At 35.2% G+C, this 23,041-nt stretch overlaps 1 protein-coding gene across 1 annotated transcript; it reads right to left on the bottom strand.

The window, feature by feature from the left end:
* Positions 1-8,770: 8,770 nt before the first annotated feature.
* On the bottom strand, positions 8,771-14,699 carry LOC107847802 (polygalacturonase non-catalytic subunit AroGP2). Its single transcript, XM_016692300.2, has 2 exons — positions 14,535-14,699; positions 8,771-10,924 (listed from the first exon to the last, which is right to left on the bottom strand). Exons 1-2 carry the CDS (start codon positions 14,601-14,603, stop codon positions 9,005-9,007), a joined length of 1,989 nt encoding a protein of 662 aa, XP_016547786.1. The 5' UTR covers positions 14,604-14,699; the 3' UTR covers positions 8,771-9,004.
* Between the last annotated feature and the right edge of the window lie 8,342 nt (positions 14,700-23,041).

Genomic DNA, 23,041 nt, shown 5'->3' on the forward strand with positions numbered 1-23,041 from the left:
ATTCTATACGGAGGAACGGAGATTGTTTGGGTGCCTGGTACTACATCAATACCAAACTCTACTTCTCATTCAGGAGGCAAACCTGGAAGATCTTCAGGAAATACATCAGAAAATTCATTTACCATCGGAATAGCGTGAAGAGTTGGTGGCTCCGCTTCTGTATCCCTTACTCTAGCTAAATGATATATGTATCCCTTGGAAATCATTCTTCTTGCCTTAAAATAAGAAATAAATCTACCTCTTGGCGCGCTAATTTCACCTTTCCATTCAAGGACTGATTCATTTGGAAAATGGAAATATACCTTTTTCGTGCTGTAATCAATTGTGGCATAACAAGACGCCAACCATTCCATACCCATTATAACATCAAAATCTACCATTTCTAACTTCACAAGATCAACCATCGTATCACGACCACAAACAGTTACTATGCAGTTTCGATAAACCCTTCTAGCTATAATAGATTCCCCAACCGGTGTGGACACTTCAAATGGATTAACTAACAGTTCAGGTATTCTTTCAAACTTTCCAGCAACCAATAGAGTAACATAAGATAATGTAGAACCGGGATCAATTAAGGCATATAAATCGAATGAAAAGATATTCTGTCAATCCGCTAGAGCATACGTACGATTTTAAGCCCTGCTAGAACTCGTGGCTCCTCTATCACCTCTAACACGACCCATTGGTTATGCACCCCTTCCTGAATAAGGCATCGATGATGATGATGCAACAAATGACCCCGTAGGTCGTGTCATACCTCCTATGCCCCTTCGTGGGCATTCTCTCATCATATGCCCCGACATACCACACCAAAAGCAAACATTGGTCCCTAGCCGACATACGCCCAAATGATACCTTCCACATTTATTGCATGGCTCTCGAGGAGTTCTCGATTGGCTCATATTCCCTTGCCCTTGGTACCCCACTATCCACAAACTCTGACTCTCACTTCTATGCCCAAATTGATTTCCTCTGGACCCTTAGAATTGTGGTGGGGCACTAGCTGCAGAATAAGAGGATAATGGCCTAGGTGGTCTAGCAGAAAAATATGGTCTGAACCCTCCTTCGGATGCCATGAACTGCCCTGTATATCTGGCCCTCTTGGAATATCCTCTTTCTAATTCCTGTGTTCTTCTCCTCTGCCTCTGATCTTCCATTTTCTGTGGAAAAACTTAGATCCTCGCTATGTCCATATCTTTGTTCAAAGCAGCAATAGTACAATCTCTAACAAGATATGGATCTAGCCTATCCACATATTGATGAACTCTGTCATCCATGGTAGCTACAACATTAAGAGCATATCTCGACAAGGAATTAAATCGATGACTGTACTCCCTCACGATCATATTTCCCTGACGAAGATTTAAAAACTGATCTGCACAGCCTGACGAATCTCAAATGGAAGATAATGACCAAAAAATGCCTCTTTGAACTCTTTACAAGTAGCTGGGGGTGCATCAATACCCCTAGATCGTTTCCAGTCCTCATACCAATATATAGCCTCCCCTTTAAATCTATACGCCGCTAACTCCACTATCTCTCTACCCGTTACATGCATAACATCTAAGGCCCTTTGAATTTGATCAATAAAGTCCTGTGGGTCCTTGTTAAGATCTGATCCAGTAAAAGTGGGAGGATCCATCTTAAGAAAATCCTGTGTTCGAAGGCTAGCCGCCCTATCTATACCACTAGGACCCGTGGTAGGAATGGCTTGCCCTTGAGCTTGCCCAGCAACTATACGAGTCAAAAGTCGCACTGTATTTCTAAGAACTTGATCAACAACATTAATAGGTGGCTCTGGGGATATAGTTCTCCTCCCCCTTATTTCTTTCGGAGTGGAAGAAGTTTCTGATGCGTGCTCAGCTGGAGCCTCACTTTGATTAGCTGGTATAGTGGGTGACTTACTAGTCCCCTCTCCGGCAGCCACATCTACTTGTTTATTGGTATTCTTGCTTCTGCTAACCGGCATCATTACTATAATAAGAGAAACAAATGGATTCAGTCGTCAACTATGACTTCATATACAATATAGGCTATATCGCACGATCTAAGACATGAAGAAAAGAAACAATTCCTAAATGTCCATAGCCTCCTGTTTATAGATGCGGTGCACGACACACCGATAAACAAGACTCTACATAGACACAACTTTGTAGACTCACTAGAACGAACTTCTCTGATACCACTTTTGTCACGCCTCAAATCCTATTGGGGCGGACTGGCACCCGTAACCGAGGAGGCCCGGGAGAACCAGCTCATAACCTTATACTTCCCATGCATACCTCTATGACAACCTAAAATTCGGACAGCATCATGTCGCATATAAAAGAAAATAATCACCTGTATAAGCTCGAGCACACATATATATGTATATACAATACTTGGCCGTTGGAACCATCACGTCTATTAACAAAATACCACCTTGACTGTTCATTAGGTCTACAAAGCCTCTAGATAATACACAGATTTTATTTAAGGTAGGGACACACCCCGTCATATAACTAACTTCTATACAATACCAAAAGTGACTGGATATGACACAGAAAGCCCCGAAGTAAACTGGAGCTCACCAAAAGCAATTGGATATCCTGGCTCCTACTTATGCGGTGTATGAACTGAGGTACCTGTGCCTGCAACATGAAATGCAAGTCCCCCGTGGGGGACGCCAGTACGAAATATGTACTGAGTATGTAAAGCTGTAGATAATCACATATGATATAGGAGCTCAATATAAATCAAAAACAAGTGAATAAATCGTAATAGGAGTGGATCACACTTACTAGAACTTGTGACAACCAGTACATTGTATTTATTCAATCACTTTACCTTCGTTCTTATCATCTTTGAAATTATTACTGTACTGTGCTGTGACTATTAGGCTGCCTCCAGTACATATCAACTGGGATCGACCCATGCTAGGCTTATGCCCCTGGGATACCACCCATAAACACATAAATAGGGATCGACCCATGATAGGCTTATGCCCCTGGGATACCACCCGATAAGAGAGAACTTTTATCACTTAGTTCAATTAATCTTTGAGATTGTTATTTCGGTCGGCACCGCATTTTTGATACTTTGAAACAATGATACATCAATAAGAGATATATAAATATACCATCAATGCAATAACAATGAAGTAAGAACTCATTGGCACATCAATGAAGTATTTTGGAGTCATTAACGCCATAACAATGAAGTAGGAACTTATTGGTATATCAATGAAACGTTTTGGAGTCATTAATAGCACATGGATCTTGTTTGAGTAACCAGATACCTTCTGACATTCATTAGTGCAATAAATATGTAAGATTTAGAAAACAAGTAAGTATTGGAATGTCTTGACATCTTGTAGGGTGGAAACAAGTTCATTGGTAACGTAGGACATCATACAAAATCATTATGGATCATATGTTACTGAATAACTTTGGAAACTTTCTTAATAGAACAATTGTTCACTTTCATGCCAAAGATATGGTATAGAGTATGCTTTACATACCTGACTATCAACCTTCAATACTAGTACCAAATGGACTTCTCGTCTTTTCAGATTACTTATCTACAATGAACATATATAGCAATCTAGTATTAGCGACCAAATGTCACAATTCAATTATTTGAATTCACCAAACTAGTGGTTAAGTAGTAAGCCTTAATTACACCGTAAAGGGTGTCACTTTAACCCTCTTATACTCCAATTACATTCACATACCATGCATATTCATACAACATCCTCCAATATCAAGTTTGGATTCATTTATCCTTCCAACCAATCCATTAAACCAAATTGAGACATAGACATAAATAATCATCAATTCAATAGTATATCACCATATCCACCTTTCATAACTATATTACCATATCCACCTTTCACAATTCAATACAATCAAACCATGCAAAATAGTCCATAACCCTATTTCCATCACTTTTCAATAACAACCAATACATATAATCCTCTATCACACATATACATATGGAAGAGGATAAAGGCAAACAATATTCATACCTTAGAATTCACCTCTTGATTATGAAATCCTGTTTGCACAAATAATAGGTGCCGTTCGAAGCTCTCAAGATGACAAACGCAGTTATCGGATTACTTTGGAATTTCTATGGTTGAATCAAAAGTAATTTAAAGGTCAAATTTGGCTAGGGTTTGTTCTTTATCAATGATTGATGATGAAAATGAGTTTTTGAACTACACATATTCCCGTCCATAATATCATAGGGAATGACCAAAGTGCCTTTAAAATTTATATAATGTCAAATCTGTCCTTTAGTGGACTGTTTTGATAAGCTAAAGTAGATCGACCATAACTCTTTGCTCTGATATTGGATTTGAGTGGAATTGGTATCGTTGGATAGATAATTCAAAGGGATTTCATTTCATATAAAGTAGGACACCCAGTTCGTCCTGTACAAGGAGTTATGGTTGTTTGAAGTTGACCCTAAAAATCTGTTTTGAGAGGCTGAAGTAAAAAGAGTTTAACTCCTTACTCAGACGTTGGATTTGGATGAAACCAAATGCATTGGAAAGAAGACTCAAAGATCTTTATTTTCATAGGTCGCAGCTCTCCTAGTTCATTATATTAAGGGAGTTATAATCATTCAAAGTTGACCTAAAAAATTGGCTGGCCTCAGTAGTTTGTGTGCAGGAAATTTTCCTGCACATTTACTATTCCCAATATCCTGGCCACCGTTTTATAGTTTCGAACGTGCTCGATTATATCTGAAACCTATCCATTTTTTGAAATCTTATATCATTGGAAAGCTTATTCAATAACCTTCGCATGGAACCAACGACGGGCGAATTCTAGTATAAATAAAATAAAAAAATTAATTCCATATAAATAAGACCAATACACGTACTTGAATACGCCAATATATGTACTTGAATACGGGGTGTTACAAGTTTACTCATGGATAAGGAAGGGTTAAGTCTGAGGTGTTGATGCGAAGCTAAATATTATAATATTTTACTATCATTCGCCTCACATTTATTTTCTTTTAGTATCATTTTGAGAGTAAATAAAAGGAATTACACTTGTGTTTCATGTTTTATGTTTGTCGGAACATATTGAGGGATTTGAAGAGTTAACAATAGAATAAGAGGCAAACGCCATAAAGCATCATGCGGGAAACCAAGGGAGTACCAGACTACTAAGACTTGTGCTAATGCCTCACTTGTAGTTATGGAGCGAAGAAGACATGCTTGCTAAATTCTGTCATTAGCCCCTGCACCACGTCTTGCCTTCAAACAGTGGCCCGAGTTACATATTGCCTGAAAATCGATATGCCATACCATGCTTCAGGCAGTGACGCGAGTTTTTGAAACTTTCAGAATTTTAGTTTGCCTACTATGCCACTGGCTTGCTTTTTTCCAGTAGCACGAGAAAGTAATATCCTAGTCTGAGTTGAATACAACCCGATCTTTGGCATATTTATACTCCTAAGTGTCATTATCTATGCACGTTTAGTCTAGTTTTGAGGACTTATTTGTGTTCTTAATGATTTGTTAATGGTGTAATTGAGTATCTATGTGTTGTAGTACATGTTTATAGTGTTTAAGGGGTATTTAGAATAAGTTAAGAATCAAAATGATCACATAGAGTTTAGACGAGAAAACCAGTGACATTAGCTTGAGCTATGCTCGTTCTAGTGTACTTTGACAAACTTTATTATGTTGTATGAACTAATGCTTGTTACTTAATGTTATAGGAGATCATGGAAGGTGTTAAGAGCAATGCCAGGAAGAAAAACAAAATTAAATGATGTTGGAAAAGCAACTACAAAGTGAGAGACTTGAAGGCAAGTGGACAGAGTAGACTATAAAGAAACTTGGCGTCTGGAGCACAAGGGTGTGTCACGCTCTCGGAGTTTCAAGTTAAGGGCGTACCATGCTTTTGGCCACAAAGTAAAATGTAAATTCCAGTTGGGGTACGCATTAAGGGCGTGTCACACCCAAGGACATGTGCGATAAGGGTGTGCCACTCCCAAGGATATTTCGGCCAAAAATTCTCCTACACTATAAATAGGACACTTGTCTCCTATCCTAAACACATTGGGCAGAATTTGGGAGAGAGAAAACACACGGGGAGGCTTCAATTAGGGTTCGTAATTTTTACTTTTAGTTTTTACTTATGAATTTCAATCTTGTGATTCTTTGTAAGATTATAAGTGGCTAAATACCCTAGTTCTAGGGTTAAGACTACGGACATGAATACTTAGCATTCAATTGAGTTAGTTTTAAGTTGATTATCATGTTTCATTGTTCATATATTGTTGTTATTAATATTCTATTGACTCGTAACTTTTAGAATACACCTATATTTCTAGTGTGAGCCTGGAAGAAGAAACGTTAGATTAGAACATGGAATATATGGAGTGGGTTGTGGTCTTTTAAAAGACTTAAAGATAAGATTCATAGTTAGGATAGAAATATACCTAATTGCCCCATTTGGTTTAAACACGGGATGACATACAAATGCGTTTAAATTAGTTCTCACATTCCCGCTCAATGATTTAGTTGTTGGGCTAATTTAGATAGACAACTAGAAGTTCGAAAGATCATAATCATGTTATTAATTTCGTGAATCAACAACCAAGATAATCAACCTAACCAGTGAGATTGGATAGCTTTGTAGGATTGTTCAAATTTTCTTGATGTTGGATTTCTCGTAATCATTGTCTCTGATACTTTATATTATCGTTATTATCATTATTACTTTTAAATTCTAAAACTTGAACTCTCTGTGGTTACGACTTTCACTTATTTAACTTTCTTGGTAACAATGGAATTGGTTTGTTGCTAAGCACAAGTTCCTATGGTTTTAGAATCTAGTTTGAAAGGGTTACTTTATTACTTGCACGACCGCGTACACTTACGTGTGCGATAGGATCACGACACAACCTTATTTATTCCAACATATCCTAAACTCTATGAATACTAGTTTTTGCATGAAAAATAGGGTAGACTTTATTTTGGAGCGTGGAGCTAGGGCAAGAAATTTCTTTCTTACAGGTTATTTTCTTTTCTTAAAATTTTCTAAATTTCTTTGGTAATTCTCATGAATGTTTTGATATCCTTGCGAATCATGAGTAGCTAAATACTTTGTTCTAGGGTTACAACATAAACATGGTGCTTCAAGTCTAAAATTGTTTAGTTATATTAAGTTTTCCATCTCCGAGTTATATATTTCTTCTTGATTTGAATTATTTGTTTGCTTGATGACCTTACGAATATTATCGAGGGCTTATTTGTTGGACTTGAAAAGGAAACTACATGTGTAAAAAGATGAAATAGGGCTAGTTTGTGAACCTTATAGGTAAAGAGAATCGATCGTCATTGAGGATAGCACTATACCCTATGACCTAGCTTAGTTGGTATAGATGACATCTTAATGCACTTCACTATTAACCGATGGTCATAAAAATATTGGAGTTAGGGATAGTCAAGTAATCTTAGAGTTTTTGAGAAACACTTTATAAAAAATTTAAACCTGCAACTAATAACTGTAGAAGACCAATAGATGTTACAATAAAAAGACTCAAACGAATTGTTGGAATCGCCAAGACCCTGAACTTCTCTCTAAAATGTATTGAAACCAAAATATCTACAAAGTGTGAACCATATATTTAGCACTTTCTAGTTAATTGTAGCATAGTTAAATCTCAAAAATTACTTATTTTTTTCTTGAATAATGAAATAAGAAGTTGAATTAGACAGTGATTTTTCATGTCTTTGTGGATATGATATCTGGACTTAATGCCCTATACTACTTGTACGATCAGGTGCAGCTGCATACACATTTGGTTGCAACACATCAAGATTCAACACAAATTATCTCAACGTGCAATATCACATAACCCACATAGATGGGTCTCAACGTGGACTATCATAATCAACAACTCATATCTAGTACAAAAGATTTTCTTACACTCATCTCACGTAATTTCTCAATCTCAATTGCAATGACAAATCAAAGCATGATCTATCATGTCAATGAGTATGAGTTTGAGCTAAACATGTCATCCTACATGCACACAGCTTCAGACAAAGCCCATATGCCAATATTCATGAAAATATTATTTAACATGTATTTCCTCTTAAAGACTCTAATAATCAAGCAATTCAACAATAAAACAAGTCGCTAACATGCCACACAGTACCTACATAAGCAATCGTAACCTTGCTTGTAAGTCACTCTCTTACCCTCAATTAATTCATTACAATTAAATCCGAGAAAAACATCCGTCAAGATCAAGTCTTAACCTACCTCAATTGAAGCAAAGCTTTAATCTTTTGAAAGTTCTACCTCATTCAAAATCCGTCAAATCTCTTACCCCCGTCTATTCAAAATATTATTCTACAATGCTAGACGAATCGAATAATACCATGTACAAAATAAAAAGATTCAGACTAAAAGTCGACCCAAAAAAATAAGCCCAAATTCAAGGTCAAAATCAAAAATTTATTTAAAATCGTGTTTCCAATTTCTTAGGGAGTTCATAGCTAAACAATTTAACTTAAACGACATCCAAAATCATAAATTTCATTCTCAAGTTTTAGGGCAAAATCTCAAATCTTGAACCAAAATACAGATTAATTCACAAATAAACCGTGTAAACAGATGAAAATACTATATTGGTTAGGCCTCCCCCTCCCCTTCCCCCTTCTAGAAGAGATCCACAAAAGTCACCCAAATTTGAGCTATACATCTCCTTCCTCAACTTCATTGAGACTATACACTAATTAACAAAAATATCATAAGAAAATATGTAATTTATTTATTATTCATTACCAATAAGTGCAACAAATAAAGATGAACATAGGGAGTATTTTGCTTTTCCCACATGTAAAGAGAGAATACAATGATTACATAACAAATATAAATTGAGAACCATTCAAAGTTTCAAACTTATTTTACTACATATTACACACCCGGGTTCGATCTGAATTAGAAAATTTGTATATTTATAAAATCCTTTTTTCCTCCTTGGCTCAATCAGCAATTGTCCAAGTCATGTCGTTTTCAAAGATCCAATGACAAACCTCTATTTTCCCAGGTCCTGACCCGAGTGCAATGAAGGCTCCGTGCCTGGGTCCCCATGAAGAAGTATCCACATGGCAAATGGCGACGCCATGGTTGATCTTAGCCTTTGAATTTGGGTCCAAAATATCAGCTTCATAGACCCGCACTTTAGGAACTGAATGGCAGTAATAGAGTAAATAAGGGAACAAGCTCTGATGACACGACACTGATTTGGTGACATTTCCACCGTTGATTCCTTTGACTGATCCTATCATAATATTTCCCTTTGATCCTTTTGTATTCTCGGTGGTTCGAACAATGACATTTCGGCCAAGCACTGAAGTTGCGAAATCAATCATATCTTCGGCTGAATTAGCACATCGTTTTGTTTCCCCGGCGCTCGGTGCTCTTTCACATTCGCTCAGGGCATCGCCGATCATCTTTGCCACATGAGAATCATCGGTGGCATGGAAGATTTTCTTCAGCTCAGCAATCTTTGAGCTAGAAAAGGGTAATTGCGAAGCAATCACCCGAGGCAAAAATGACCTTTTAGGCATCTTATCTCTTATGTCTGGCATAGGCATGACTGTACCACTCTTCAGCATCTTCTCCCGGAAAAACTTCCTGGGTTCAACCCACCGGTTATTCACCTTTTTGACACTGTTGACCTCAGCCAACGAAGCCAAATCTTGGGAAGTTTTGTTTTGATAGTTGGAAAATATGGCAGTATCTTTGACATAATCTTTGAAAGTGTTGTTAACTCCATAAGTCTTGAAATTAATATGTGGGTTATTAGCCCCTTTACCATAGGTAGTAAATACATCAGTACCATCATTAAATGATTGACCATAGTTGGTAAAATTTGCTTCACCGCCATTGGAATGCTTGACGTAGGTAGTGAACGTGTCATCTCCAACATTTGATTGATCTCTGTAGTTAGTAAAAGTCTCAGATGGACCATTACCTTCAACACCATAGTTCTTGAAGTTGTTTTGAGGATTATTACCGTTGGTAGAATAAAACATGAAATTTTGACTCTCCCCATTTGCTGTCTCACCATAGTTCATAAATGTTGAGCCTAAAACATTTGTCTCGTTTCCATAGCTTGTGAATACACCATCAGCCTCATTCCCATCTTTGCCATAGTTTCTGAAAGATTCGCCACCAGAATTTCCGTCATCTCCGTAGGATTTGAATCTATGTTCCCCACCTGTTCCATGGTCGGAATAGGAAGTGAAGTGCATATCAGGGACATTGGCCCTTGAGCCATAACTTGTGAAATTTTGGTCCGAGCCTGCACCATTGTCCGAATAGGAATTGAACTTTAGAGAGGGGACATTGGTATCTGGCCCATAATTTGTGAATTGGCCAGAACCCCCTGGAGTATTTGTGCTATAGCTGTTGAAACTTTGATCAACTACATTGCCATCAGGAGCATAGTTGTCAAATTGATTGTCACGGGGAGAATCTCTACCATAACGCCTGAAAGAATTTATACCTCCAGTAAAATCCTCGGAATAGTTCTTGAATGAGTTAAATCCGAGACCATATACTTTAGTGTTGTAATTGGTAAAGTTCTTGTCACCATAAGTGGTAAAATGGACATCTCCCTTGTGCTTTTCAAGATTTGGTAACAAATCAGGTGCACACATGAGATTTGCTGAAGAGCAAAAGGAGTGAAGCTGTGTGGTGAGTGCCTTTTGATCAGCAACAAGCTTTGAATATTTTGCATATTGTGCAGCACTCAATGGGGATGCCTTGTTGAGAAAGAACCATGGCTTTGGTAAGTCATTTGACACATGTTGCTTCCAGTACCTAATCAGATAACCCTTTGGTGTAAATGGGTTCCCAGATTCACCAGAACTTTCTCCATCTCCAGCAACAACAACCTACATTGACACCACCCCATCAGAACAGAACGAATCTTTTACTCCGTCTCAATTTATATTGTACCGTTTGACTTGATATAAAGTTTTAAAAGAAATTTTCAAAATTTATGGTTTAAAACAAATCTTAGATATTTGTGTAACATTAAATCATTTCAGATTTTTATTTCGATTTCAAAGATTAAAGTAGTGAGTATTTAAAATTGATGATTTTTCTAGAAAAATAATCTTTTTTTCAAACCTATTTTTCATTCCCCAATATAATTAATTCAACATGCATGAAATGACCATAAATATCGACCTCGCTGAGTCGTTGCCGTTGGCGTGACGGCAGTGGCCGCACTCGGCAGCGACTGTTGACGGCAGTGATAAACTGAGCAAATGACTGCCGACTGTCATTAGCGATGTTGAAATTTCAAACGAACTGACGAACTGAAGATGACTGAGCGCTGCTGCAGTCTTCACGTTAATGTGAGGGTCTAAAGCAAAGCAGTATATTAGGATTTAGTGTTATTAAATGATTGTAATTTATAAATTTATATGTTATATCAGATTATATTATATTTTTAGTATATTTACATATATAATTTTATTTCTCTCTCTCTCTCTCTCTATATATATATATATATTAAAAAAATGATAATATATTATTTATATAATTTTGATTTTTTGGTTTATCCAAATTGTTTTTCGAAAATCTGAAAACCAAACCGTTTAATCAAATTTCTAGAATTTGAAAGCAAAATCAATTCGAAAAACTAAAAAAAATGAATCAAAATTAAATTTCGGTTAGATTTTTTGATTTTTTTGATTTAAATCAAAATATGCCCAACCCTACACTATGTACAATGTGCTTTAATTTATCATGAAATTTACACGCCTTTTTCATGTTATAGTGGAGGAGTTCTTTCAGGATCAAACTCTATCCTTACATGAGCAGGTACCAAGATCAACAAAAATGAATTAGGCATTCTGTTAAGTATCTCTTTGAATTTACTTTGGTTTGTTTGCTTCAACTACTAAAATGAGTTGGTATCAACCTGTGGTCCTTTGATCTATGGTAAAGACAACTACGGGGGGCAAATGGGCGGTTTGGCTCAAATTTGGACGGGTCAAAATGAACTAAAATAATTAATGGATCATTGTCCAATTCATCCAAATATAGACGGGCTAAGACGGGTTAAGTCAAGATAGGCTAAACAATGGGTTATAGTCCAACTCGTCCAACTTAACCCATCATTGAGTAATTTATCAGTCTAATACTCCCTCCGTTTAAAAAAGAATGACCTAATTTGACTTGGCACGAAGTTTAAGATAATAAAGAAGACTTTGAATCTTGTGGTTCTAAATTAAAGTTATATCAAATGTACCAAAATACCCTTTAATCTTGTGGTATTAAACATGCCATGTGGAAAGTTGAAAGTATAATTTGCCAAAAAGGGAAAGGGATTATTCTTTTTTAAATAGATTAAAAAGGAAAGTATGTCATTCTTTTTTAAACGGAGGGAATAACAATTTAGGTTGGAATGATACTTTTTAATTTTCCTTTTATATTTACATTTATATTGCTATTATTATTATTATTATTATTATTATTATTATTATTATTATTATTTTCAAGTAAAATTAAAATATGAAAACTAAAAAAGTTGTAACAAAAACATATATATATATATATATATAACACAAAACAATGATAACAATTAGGGTAAGAGAGGCGGAAAACGAAAAAAAATATGAATTGTAGGGAGATGGAAGGGGTAGAGGTAGACAGATGGTGTAAGAAAAAAAGTTATTTTTTTGAAAAAAGAATAATATTTTTGTTGGGTGGGGGGAGGTGGATAGGGTAAGATTTTTTTTTTTTAAAATAAATTTTAGAAAATAGTTAAATTGTTTTTGGTGGGATTAGGGGTGGGGGGCTTGGGTAGGGAAATGGTGTTTTTTTCATTAAAAAGAATTATTTATTACTATTATTTTCTAAGACGAAATAAGAATATAATTGAAGTAATTAAAAAAATTAAAATATTAAAAGTGAAATTATAAGTACTAAGATTAAATATCTTTGTGGGTCAAAGTTGAACATCATTATGAATTTATTTGGGTTGATATTTTACTATGGGTTCACTCGAACTGGCTAGCTCAAAAAATCAGCTCATCTTTAAAATCACTTTTGCAAAAAATATCAAAACATGAGCGGATTAAATAGATTTGGGCTAGTTTTGTCGTCCCTATCCCTAGTGACAACTTTCTTATTTCATTTCATAGTCATTTGTGTAATGTGACTCTTTCTCAACTCACTCGAGCATAAGAAATCGACAATCAAAATTGAAAATGTATTTTAATATAGCGGACAAGTAGAAGTGAATGAAGAATGCATACGACAAATTAAAATGGTAGAACTCATTGATACTAGAGTTGCATGCCTTTTCATTTAGAGAGTTCAACTATAATTTATGATACTAGAGTTGCATGCCTTTTCATTTAGAGAGTTCAACTATAATTTATACCTATAGAACACTTACCCAGTTCAAAATTTATGCTATTAGACACTTTATTGACAATAAGCTAATATAAAATGTGTGCAATACACTTGCAATAATGACATGATGACTTATTGAAAGAAACATATGATATTTGGGTCTAAAAATAAATTATAAGTAAGAAAAAAAAAATAATTTTCAACGCAAATAAATAAATAAAAAATATTTATTTTCTATACCCCACCCTTAACGATACCCTTCCTTTTCCCTTCCTTCCTAGGACCCTCCCGTTACTTCGAACACCGTCCTCTTTAAACCTCACTTTCTTCTTCTTTTTTTTTTTTTTTAAATTTATTTTTTATTTTCAGTAGATTTTGGTACTTTTTTCATGTATTTATTTTATTTGTAAATTATATATCCTTTTTCTCCATAAGCTATCTCTGTTTTCCGTCGTTGTGATCATCCAAGCCCTTCATTTTGTTTTTCTTCTTTTTTTTATTTTTTCAAATTTGATTATTTTGTGATAGTAAATTTATATTGTTCTAGCTGAAGATAGAGGGAAAAAGTAATTGTGATTTCCATTTTTTTGGGCGAACAAGATAACAATAGTTGTAATTATTATTTTTTTTTTCTTTTTTTTCTTAAAAAGGAGAGGGAGATGATAGTGGCGGTGATTTCCATATCTAAGAAAAATAATTATTGTAGTTGTCATGACATCAACGGCAATGGAGGTATGGACAGGTTGGTGTGGTGAAGGAAATATTGGTAAAGAAAGAACGATCATCAAGAAGTTTTTCTTTAAAAAATTGGCTAATTTTAAAGCATTTGGGCGCTGATTTTGAGTGTATTACATCACACAATGTTAGCAAAAAGTGTTTAATATATCAAATTTTGTGTAGTGCAAGTGTCAATATACAAGGCTCAATTAAGATGTCTAAGTGAAATATGCCGATCGATAGTTGCTGAAAATAGCATATTGAAAGACCAATGGATCAAAATAAGCATGAGCAGCTATAACTTTAAGTGTTCCAGTGAATTCAAATAGCTCATGAGTACTTAAAGTTAGATTCTTTACGAGTTATTTCAAGAAACTAAAATAGAGATGACCATAAGAGTTAAAGATTGTTACTTACATTGACAGAAGATAGTGAGAACAAAAGAACAAGTACGATGCAGGAAGAAAAAAGAAATTTGGTATGCATTTCTTTAGTGTGAAACAGAGAGAGAAGGTGAAAAGTAGAATGTTAGTGAGAAGGTTTGGTTGGAGGCACAAAATTTATAGTAGAAGTCAGAGAAGATTTATGGCAAATGTGGGGTTAGTTCTATTCTTATCCTTGTAAGTTTAAACACTAAATACCGAATAAAAACAATTACTCGGATTGAGCACCCCACATTTTCATCATGTATACAAAACACGTGAAAGCTCCTGGGAAGGAATAAAAAAAGAAAAACTAAATATCTATTAGTGAGTTATGGCACCGTAAGTAGAGGGTTTTGGTTTCCAGATTAAGCACATGCTTTTGAGATGATTTTTTGTTACAAATTTTTTATTAAACAGAGCTTTTGCTTTGTTGACCCCCTTTTGATATATGAGTTTAATGATGGTATACGGAAACACTATTTGATTAATTTAAATTCCTGCATGCCTTTTGAGAAAATTGTGTGCTTAAGTATCAGATGGGGTAAATGAAGTGTTCTTAATTTGTATTATGGAACCTTGTACTTTGTTTTAATTTGTTACCTCAATACTTAGGTGTTCAAAACTAGTATTTTAAATCCTTCCGAGAATGTGTGTCCCTCAATTGTCCTTACATAAATGACACATCAAATCCACATCAGTAACTAGTACGATCGAACTACAGAAATTAGAAACAAACACAAACACTAAATAATTGACGAAATTGAAACACGGAAAGTAAAGAGATAAAAGAATAGATTGATAAAAATAGATAGATAGACACAAAGAAGATAAAAGAATTAAGAAATAAAGAGTATATTAAACTCTTAAACCCCTAATTAAACTATCAACAAACACTAAACTTTTATGTTGACAGGGGAATTGAAACGCCCTTACAACCATCGTGTCTAAACAAAATGCAACATAAACTTTTTCAAGCTCTCAAACACTCTTTCAAGAGTTTTCATCTTTAATCAACATAAAAAAAATTAAAGAAATAACCGAAGATAGCTATTATTTATAGTCTTAGGCTATTTAATACATAAGTGGGCCCAAAAGTGACCAAATTAACCAAAAACTCAATTCTGTCCGCTTTGGCATCTGCTTAAGAAGATGGGCGCACCTTGGGAGAAGATGCTACTGTATTAACCTGCTCAAGCAGGTCAGGCGCACCCTAGGCGCATCTGAGGCGTGGGTCCCCTAAAAGAGGCTTTTTAGCCCCGTTTTGTACTCGTTTGACCCCTCCAAGGCCCTTTGGTCCTTCTTGTATGCTTTGGGTACTCTAAAATACTCCTTAAATAGTATATAGATGTCTTGGAACACAGCTAAATTATTCAATATCATGGGAGTTTTTGTAGTCCTCGGATTTGCTTTTTTGTTAAGTCTTGGAATAAATTTGGCTCCCGAATCCAAACTATCCTTCACACATGGTGTTGAGCTCTTGAGATCTTGAAAATGGTTTCCCAAATATATCCTTGCTTTCTATAGATGACACTGTCTTGGGTACCTTCGTGTTGACCTTGAATTGTAGTCCTTGAAACTTTGATGCCGATTTGGTTTGTATCATCCTCCCCTTCATGAAAAGGATTCGACCTCAAATTCGAACCTTGCAAAACCATAAAGGTAATAAGAAAAGACAATATCCTCATGGCATTAGGGTTAGGATTAGCAATAACAAACTCTTCACCAAGCCAAAGAGGAATACACTTAACATATAACCAAGTATCGAAATGGTGAATTAAGGGCATGTAACCCCATAGATGAGAACTACTTGGACACTCAAGAGACTTGGACAATGGGGAAAGCTAAAGGAACCATGGTAATCAATTAACCACTCATGAAGTCTTTCATTGGTTCCATATCTAAATAAACGCATAACCTCTTTAAAACACTTATCTTTATTGGAGATCTTTCCCTTGTACAATATTGGTTAATCAAGTGGATTGTGAATCCCCAAGAATAACTTTTCATCAAAGGGAAGGATACCAACATCCTCATTTAAATCTTGTTTGTCATCTTGAGCAAGCACCAAGTCGAGTGTATAACAATCACCATATTCAAATTTGTTGTCGGGGTCAAATGGATAGAGTGACCATAGACATGGATCTAGACAACACTCTTTTTCACCAAAGGCATCACCAAAACAAAAGGATATACTCTCCACACTAGCATAAGCATTATCAAAGGCAAATAGAGTGTAAAGAAATGTGTCACACAAATTGATTTCATCTAAAGAGTCCTCATGAACATGTTCATTTTGATGCCCAAGAACATTAATAAGGGTATGTCATCACACCATAGTGGGTTGTTATATAAAGTATAGCCAACATGATCCACACAACGAAGTAATTTATTAGGAGTGATTTTATCATCTTTAAATAAGATATTGTAATCAAAGAGAGAAGGATAAATTCATAAATTAGAACATGAAAGTTCACTTTAAAAACTACAAATATAAAGTTTAAAAGAAGTTTTAAAAACATAGTTGTCCCTATAAGCAAAGAGAACAATAGGATTTTCATCAACAGGTATGCTCAAGAGGTCGCTCTTATATAATTGACCATCATTTTCAACATTATCACTCATTTAAGGTTTATTAATCACATCACAAATATACTCAAGTCATGGGATAGTTTCACACACAAGTTGATCAACACAATTTCCACAAGACAATGTAATGATGGCTTCAACACTGGGTGGGCACAAATCAATCTTACAAGAAGAGTCAATTAGGTCATCAATAGGATCAACTAGTGTATCCACACTCTCAACATGTACATTATCAATAAGAGTTAAAGAATCATTAGACTTACATGTAAGCAAGCTATTACTCACACGCAATTGGTTACTAGCCATACTAAGATCATTCACATTTACTGAAGTGCAAGAGTTAGCTATATTACCTTAAAATTCTTGAGAATATTTTTCTTTACCTAAGGATGAAATGCCCTTACAAGCTTTGGAGACATCTAAGATTTCCCCCTTCAAATCTTCAATGGTAGTCTCTCTTTTTGGGGCTTCTTCTCCCTCTCTTGTCATGTTTATACATACACCTATGTCCTTAATAAGAGAAGGAAAAGAAAAGTTATATTGGATTGGTATAAATCCTCTCATTTCACTCTTTTAAACCTCTCATTTTTCCTCTCCTGGATTGCCACCCTGCACTCCCTTACTCCTCTCAATCTTTTATCTCTTATTTTTATTAGACTTTGAGCAAGTGGTCGCTTTTCCTTGAGATTTAGGAAAGGTATTACAATCTTAGGCCATTTTTCTCATTTAGAACTCTATGTCGTGCAAACCAATTGGCACCCAAGCATAAATGTCCATGTTCTAAGGGAAAATTCCATACCAAACCTCTTCATAGTACCCACCTCGAGTGAAGAAACCCTTCACTTTCTCAGAAGCTCTATAACCTTCAAAGATGTATTAGAAAAAAGACTCTCGAGGTATCCCTATATAGTCAACAATATAAGGTATGACGGACTTTCCATAACACCAATCATCAAGCACAATGATGCATCCCAAAACCACATAAATATTTACCTTTCGTGAGAAAATATTTCTTCTTGGATCAATAATGTAAAGCTTTATATACCCCTTTGGTACATGGGTATTCCTCATGAAATATTTCAAGGCACTTCAAGTTTGACTGAACTTTTATACAAGTTCCCACTATCTCGTTATCGACCCTTGAATATGTTTAAAGAAATGTGTAGCTTGTTCGACTTTGCTCATATCATAATCCTTGAAAATCTTTTCACACTTCCATATTCAATCAAGATAATCTTCAAAATTCGACTCTCTTTTAAAGATATAAAGAGTAGGGAGATCATGATTCCTAGTATACCCTCCATATCTACCTTGGTTCCCATTTCTAAAAGTTTGGGCACTAGAACAAGAAGGATGGGATGTCGTATCTTTAGGCTTTAGAGATGCACACTATTTTCTTTCTATGGGGCGACCTCTACTACAAGTAGTATAACTAATCACAAAAATTCAACCTTGATAAGAAGTACCACAAGATGAGGAATACGAATTTCATAAGTCACATGTGCCCTCTCAACATAACCATTAGAAGGTGCATAAGAAGAAAGGTTATACTATACATCATATTCATACTTGGAGTGGGAAATGCAATACTCCTCACGCACATCTTCTTCCTCATAAAAACCATCACAAGGTTCTTCATCATCTCTATACCTTCTATAGGAACTAGAATCACTATTCATCTTGTATTATTCTTCGGAATAGTAGTGCTCATTCTCATGCAATTCTTGATCATGACTATACTCATAGGCCCCATAATTTCCATCTTCATCATATCCATAATATTCTTCACCACAATCATAGTCTTTCATATCCTAGTCATAATTATCGAGGCTACCAAAGACATACTTCCTTATAACTCCTTGTACCTACAAAATGAACAAATAAGATTAGAAGTAAAATCTCCTCACCAACACTCATAAAAATCTCACCTTTTTAGACCTCACAATTGAATTGGCGAATATTGAAAGTTGTTTATACTCTAGTGGTTTATAAGGTGTCAATTTCTACTTATGGAGGGAGTGGATTCATTTTTAAAGACTCAAATTAATGTGTAAGAACTTGAATCAAGAAGGAGTAACGAAGGCAATAAAAGAGAAAAACATACAAGAATTGACAAGAAAGAATTGGACTCTAGAACCAATTAATCAACTAATTGATTAATTATTAAGTGTTAATTAGAGTTTAGTCAAAATATAAAGTTAAGAATCAAGAAATGAAGTTAGATTGATGGAACCTTGCAAAAAGTGAGTGGAAATACTTGATATGCATTTGGAACAAGCTGTAGCGGATCGGAAGAGGACCTGACACATGTCTAGTGCACCTTGGGCACATAGAGATGGTTAGCTATTGGTTTGGGCTGACCTTGTCCTGCTTTAGCAGTTGGGCGCACTTCCAAGGCACCTCCAAGGTAGATGACCCAAAATTCAGCTTGTACAAGGCCAAAAATGCCCTTTAGTGGTCCCTCTTTTTGGTCCTCTTCTCTTGGAATATTCCTTTGTACTTTAAATATGATTTTGTACCAACACTTTTGCACACTTTTTACTTCTCTTTCTTAGATCAAACAACAACTTTTGAATGAATTTGACTCTTGAAGATATGAATATCCTTAAGAACACCAAAAATAATTTTGAAAATTCAAAATTCACAATTTCTTCATTTTGGCTCAAAATTCCTTGACATTTTAGACGTAGGCTCTCGTCAACGTAAGGAACACTTTGATATGACCTTTAGACCTAAAACATCACCAAAATCTTCATATTGTCATATCCACTTGTATTTTCTTCAACCTTTAAAACCATAAAAATAATGGATTTTTTTCAGACCTATCCAAGTGGCACCATCTTTTAACCCTAAGATTCTCTCAACGTTGGGAACACTTTTTCAATTTCTTCTACTCAAATTTCAACCAAGAATCCATGGATCTAAGAACCTATTTCTTCTCTTTATTCAAATTTCAAGACAACAAGGGTGGGTTCTTCTCAACTGCACATAATCAAGCCACAAATCTCAAGGTTCCAACCCTAATAACACTAGAGGGAACAAATTTAGTGTAGAAACAACCAAAACACTCAAAAACACAATTTTTTTTGGTGGTGTTTCTCTAAACGTTTTTGAAACGTATTTTTAATTTTCAAGAAAACTAACCCAAGATTGACTTCTTAGAAACAAAATCAAGCTCGGCTGTGATACCAAATGGTATAAGATCAAACCACGTAAACTAAAAGCAAACATAAACACTAAAGAATCAATGAAATTGAAATGATAAAAGTAAAAGGATAAAATGATAGATTGATAAATATAGCTAGAAAGACACAAAGAAGATAAGAGAATTAAGAACTAAAGAGTATATTAAACTCTTAAACCCCTAATTCAACTATCAACAAGCACTAATCTCTTACGTTGACCGCAAGAGAATCAAAATGCCCTTACAACCACTGTTTCTAAGCAAAATGCAACGTAGGCTTTTCCAAGTTCTCAAAGAATCTCTCAAGAGTTTTCGCCATAAAAAATAAGGAAATAACCTAAGATATCTAGTATTTATAGCCTTAGGATATGTAATACATAAGTGGGTCCAAAAGTGACCCAAATTATACCAATAAACTCAAATTTATCCTCTTTGGCATCTGCTTGAGCAGATGGGACACACCTTGGAAGCGGATGCTTCTATATTTACCTGCTCAAGAAGGTTAGGTGCACCTGGGGGCACAGGTCCCCTAAAAGGGACTTTTTAGGCCCGTTTCGCACTTATTTGACCCCTCCAAGGCCATTTTGTCCTTCTTATATGCTTTGGAAACTCTAAAACACTCCTTAAATGGTATCTAGATGGATTAGAACACATTTAAATTCTTCAATATCATGAGAGTGTTTGTAGTCCTCGGACTTGCTTCCTTGTTGAGGTCTTAGGATGAATTCGGCTCCCAGCTCTAAGCAATCCTCCACACATAGTGTTGAGCTATTTAGAGATTGAAAATGGTTTCCCAAACATATCCTTGCCTCCTATATATGACCATGGCTTGGGTACCTTCGTGTTGGCCTTGGATTATAGTCATTGAAAGTTTGATGCCGATTTGACTTGTATCACTAACCAAAAATAAAAAAAAACATTAAAGTACTAAAAATAAGAATGAAAGGTAATTTTAAAATAAAATCAAAGCTTTATTCTAGGTAGTCACAAAGGCACAAGCTTGCCTGAGTGGCTATTTATAGGTTGAGGGAGAGAAGTACGGTACTCAAGTGTTATATTCAATGACTAAAAGTTGTGCACCATTAAATTTTACAAATAGTGTGTTTGTGTCTTAGTTGTTGTTTTTGCGTAACACGAAATGGGAAACAACTTTATAATGAAAATAGAAAACTAGTTTCGGAAAATATATCTTAAAAAAATAGTAAACAAAATTTGAATCCTTGACCTGAAGAAGGAAATACTAGCTCCTCAACAATTGCAAATACTAGAATCAGGGTCGTATCCAGAATTTAGGGGCCAAGGGTACCTTAAGAAGGTTCAACACATATTGACGCCTAAAGCTATAAGGTTTCGCCTAGAAACCGAAGCACCTAACTATATTATTGATATTTTGGTGCTTTTTTTGACTCTTATACCAATTTTTATATTTTTTGTGTGTAACTAATTCTCATTAAGTTTAACAGGTGTTGGAGCACCCAAAACAGTGCCTAGGTCCTCCCCTGACTAAAAGAATAAAAATAAGAACTAGAATTTTGTCAAGAAAAAATTGATAAAAATAAGATGAATAGAAATATCATTGATATATGACAACTGCGGCAGTGTTTGTAATCTCAACTCCCACTATATTATGAAAATTCTAGTCTACACAATCAAAACTCCATTAATGGAGCATGAGAAAGTGACAGAAGAAAAGTAGTAAGAGAATTTTTAGTGATAAATGCGTGAATTAATAAATATAATGAAACCTATACACAACTTTTATAGGTTGAGATTAGAAAAATATCTACACTGGAAATGTCTTCTAACTAGCCAATTGTATAAGCTTCTTGATTACTCATTTGACAACTCATCAACTAACTAAATAACTAAACAAGCAAATAAGAGCTAATAGTAACTCATCAACAACAACTAATGAAAATGTAAAAATATGATCTTCAACACCCCCCTCAAGCTGCAGGGTGTAAATGTTAAGCACACCAAGCTTGCCTAGTAAATGAAAGTGTTGAGCAAGGCTTAACCCCTTTGTTAATAAATTTGCAACGTACTCTTGAGTTTGTACATTGAAAGCCTTAATCAAACTTGCATTAATCTTTTATCTAAAGAAGTGGCAATCAATCTTTATATGTTTGGTCCTCTCATGGAAAATTATATTCACCGCGAATAGAATAGCTGACTTGTTATATATCATAATAGTGAAAGGTAATTGAATTTAAAATCCTAACTTATAAAATAATTATAGGAGCCAAGTAAACTCAACTGCTACAAATACAATACTTATATACTCAGCTTGAGCTGAATTTCTACAAACAATTTATTGTATTTTAGACTTTCAAGAAGCTAAGGATTTTCCAAACATGATTACATAACCTGTAATTGATCTTTTGGTATTGGGACACTGAAACACCCTGGTTTCTAGACCTTAGAAAATTTCCTCGATTTTTAGTTTCTGGGAAAAGTACGACTTAAGGGAACGAGTCGTACACTTGGGTACGGGTGGTATGGTCTAGTTGTATGCTGACCATATTGGTTGGTGGGATGGATGTAGTTACTAGAATGGGCTTGATTTGGTTGGTATGAGTCATATAGTTGGGTACGGGTTGTTGGTTACTTTACTTAATCTTAGACTTTGTATATTACGTTGGATCTGATTACGAGTGGCTCACCATGAGCCATAATCCAGGGTAGGAGTCATACCCAGGACTTGTATAGTGGTTGGTATTCAAACCTAC

This window comes from Capsicum annuum, chromosome 11, assembly GCF_002878395.1.
Source record: "Capsicum annuum cultivar UCD-10X-F1 chromosome 11, UCD10Xv1.1, whole genome shotgun sequence".
Classification (NCBI taxonomy): Eukaryota; Viridiplantae; Streptophyta; class Magnoliopsida; order Solanales; family Solanaceae; genus Capsicum; species Capsicum annuum.

Bases quoted from the DNA above. Each gene is read 5' to 3' on its own strand.
- LOC107847802 (XM_016692300.2), bottom strand. From the start codon at position 14,603: ATGCATACCAAATTTCTTTTTTCTTCCTGCATCGTACTTGTTCTTTTG. The intron at 10,925-14,534 runs GTAAGTAACAAT...GTGTCAATGTAG, and splicing joins TCTCACTATCTTCTGTCAAT to GTTGTTGTTGCTGGAGATGG.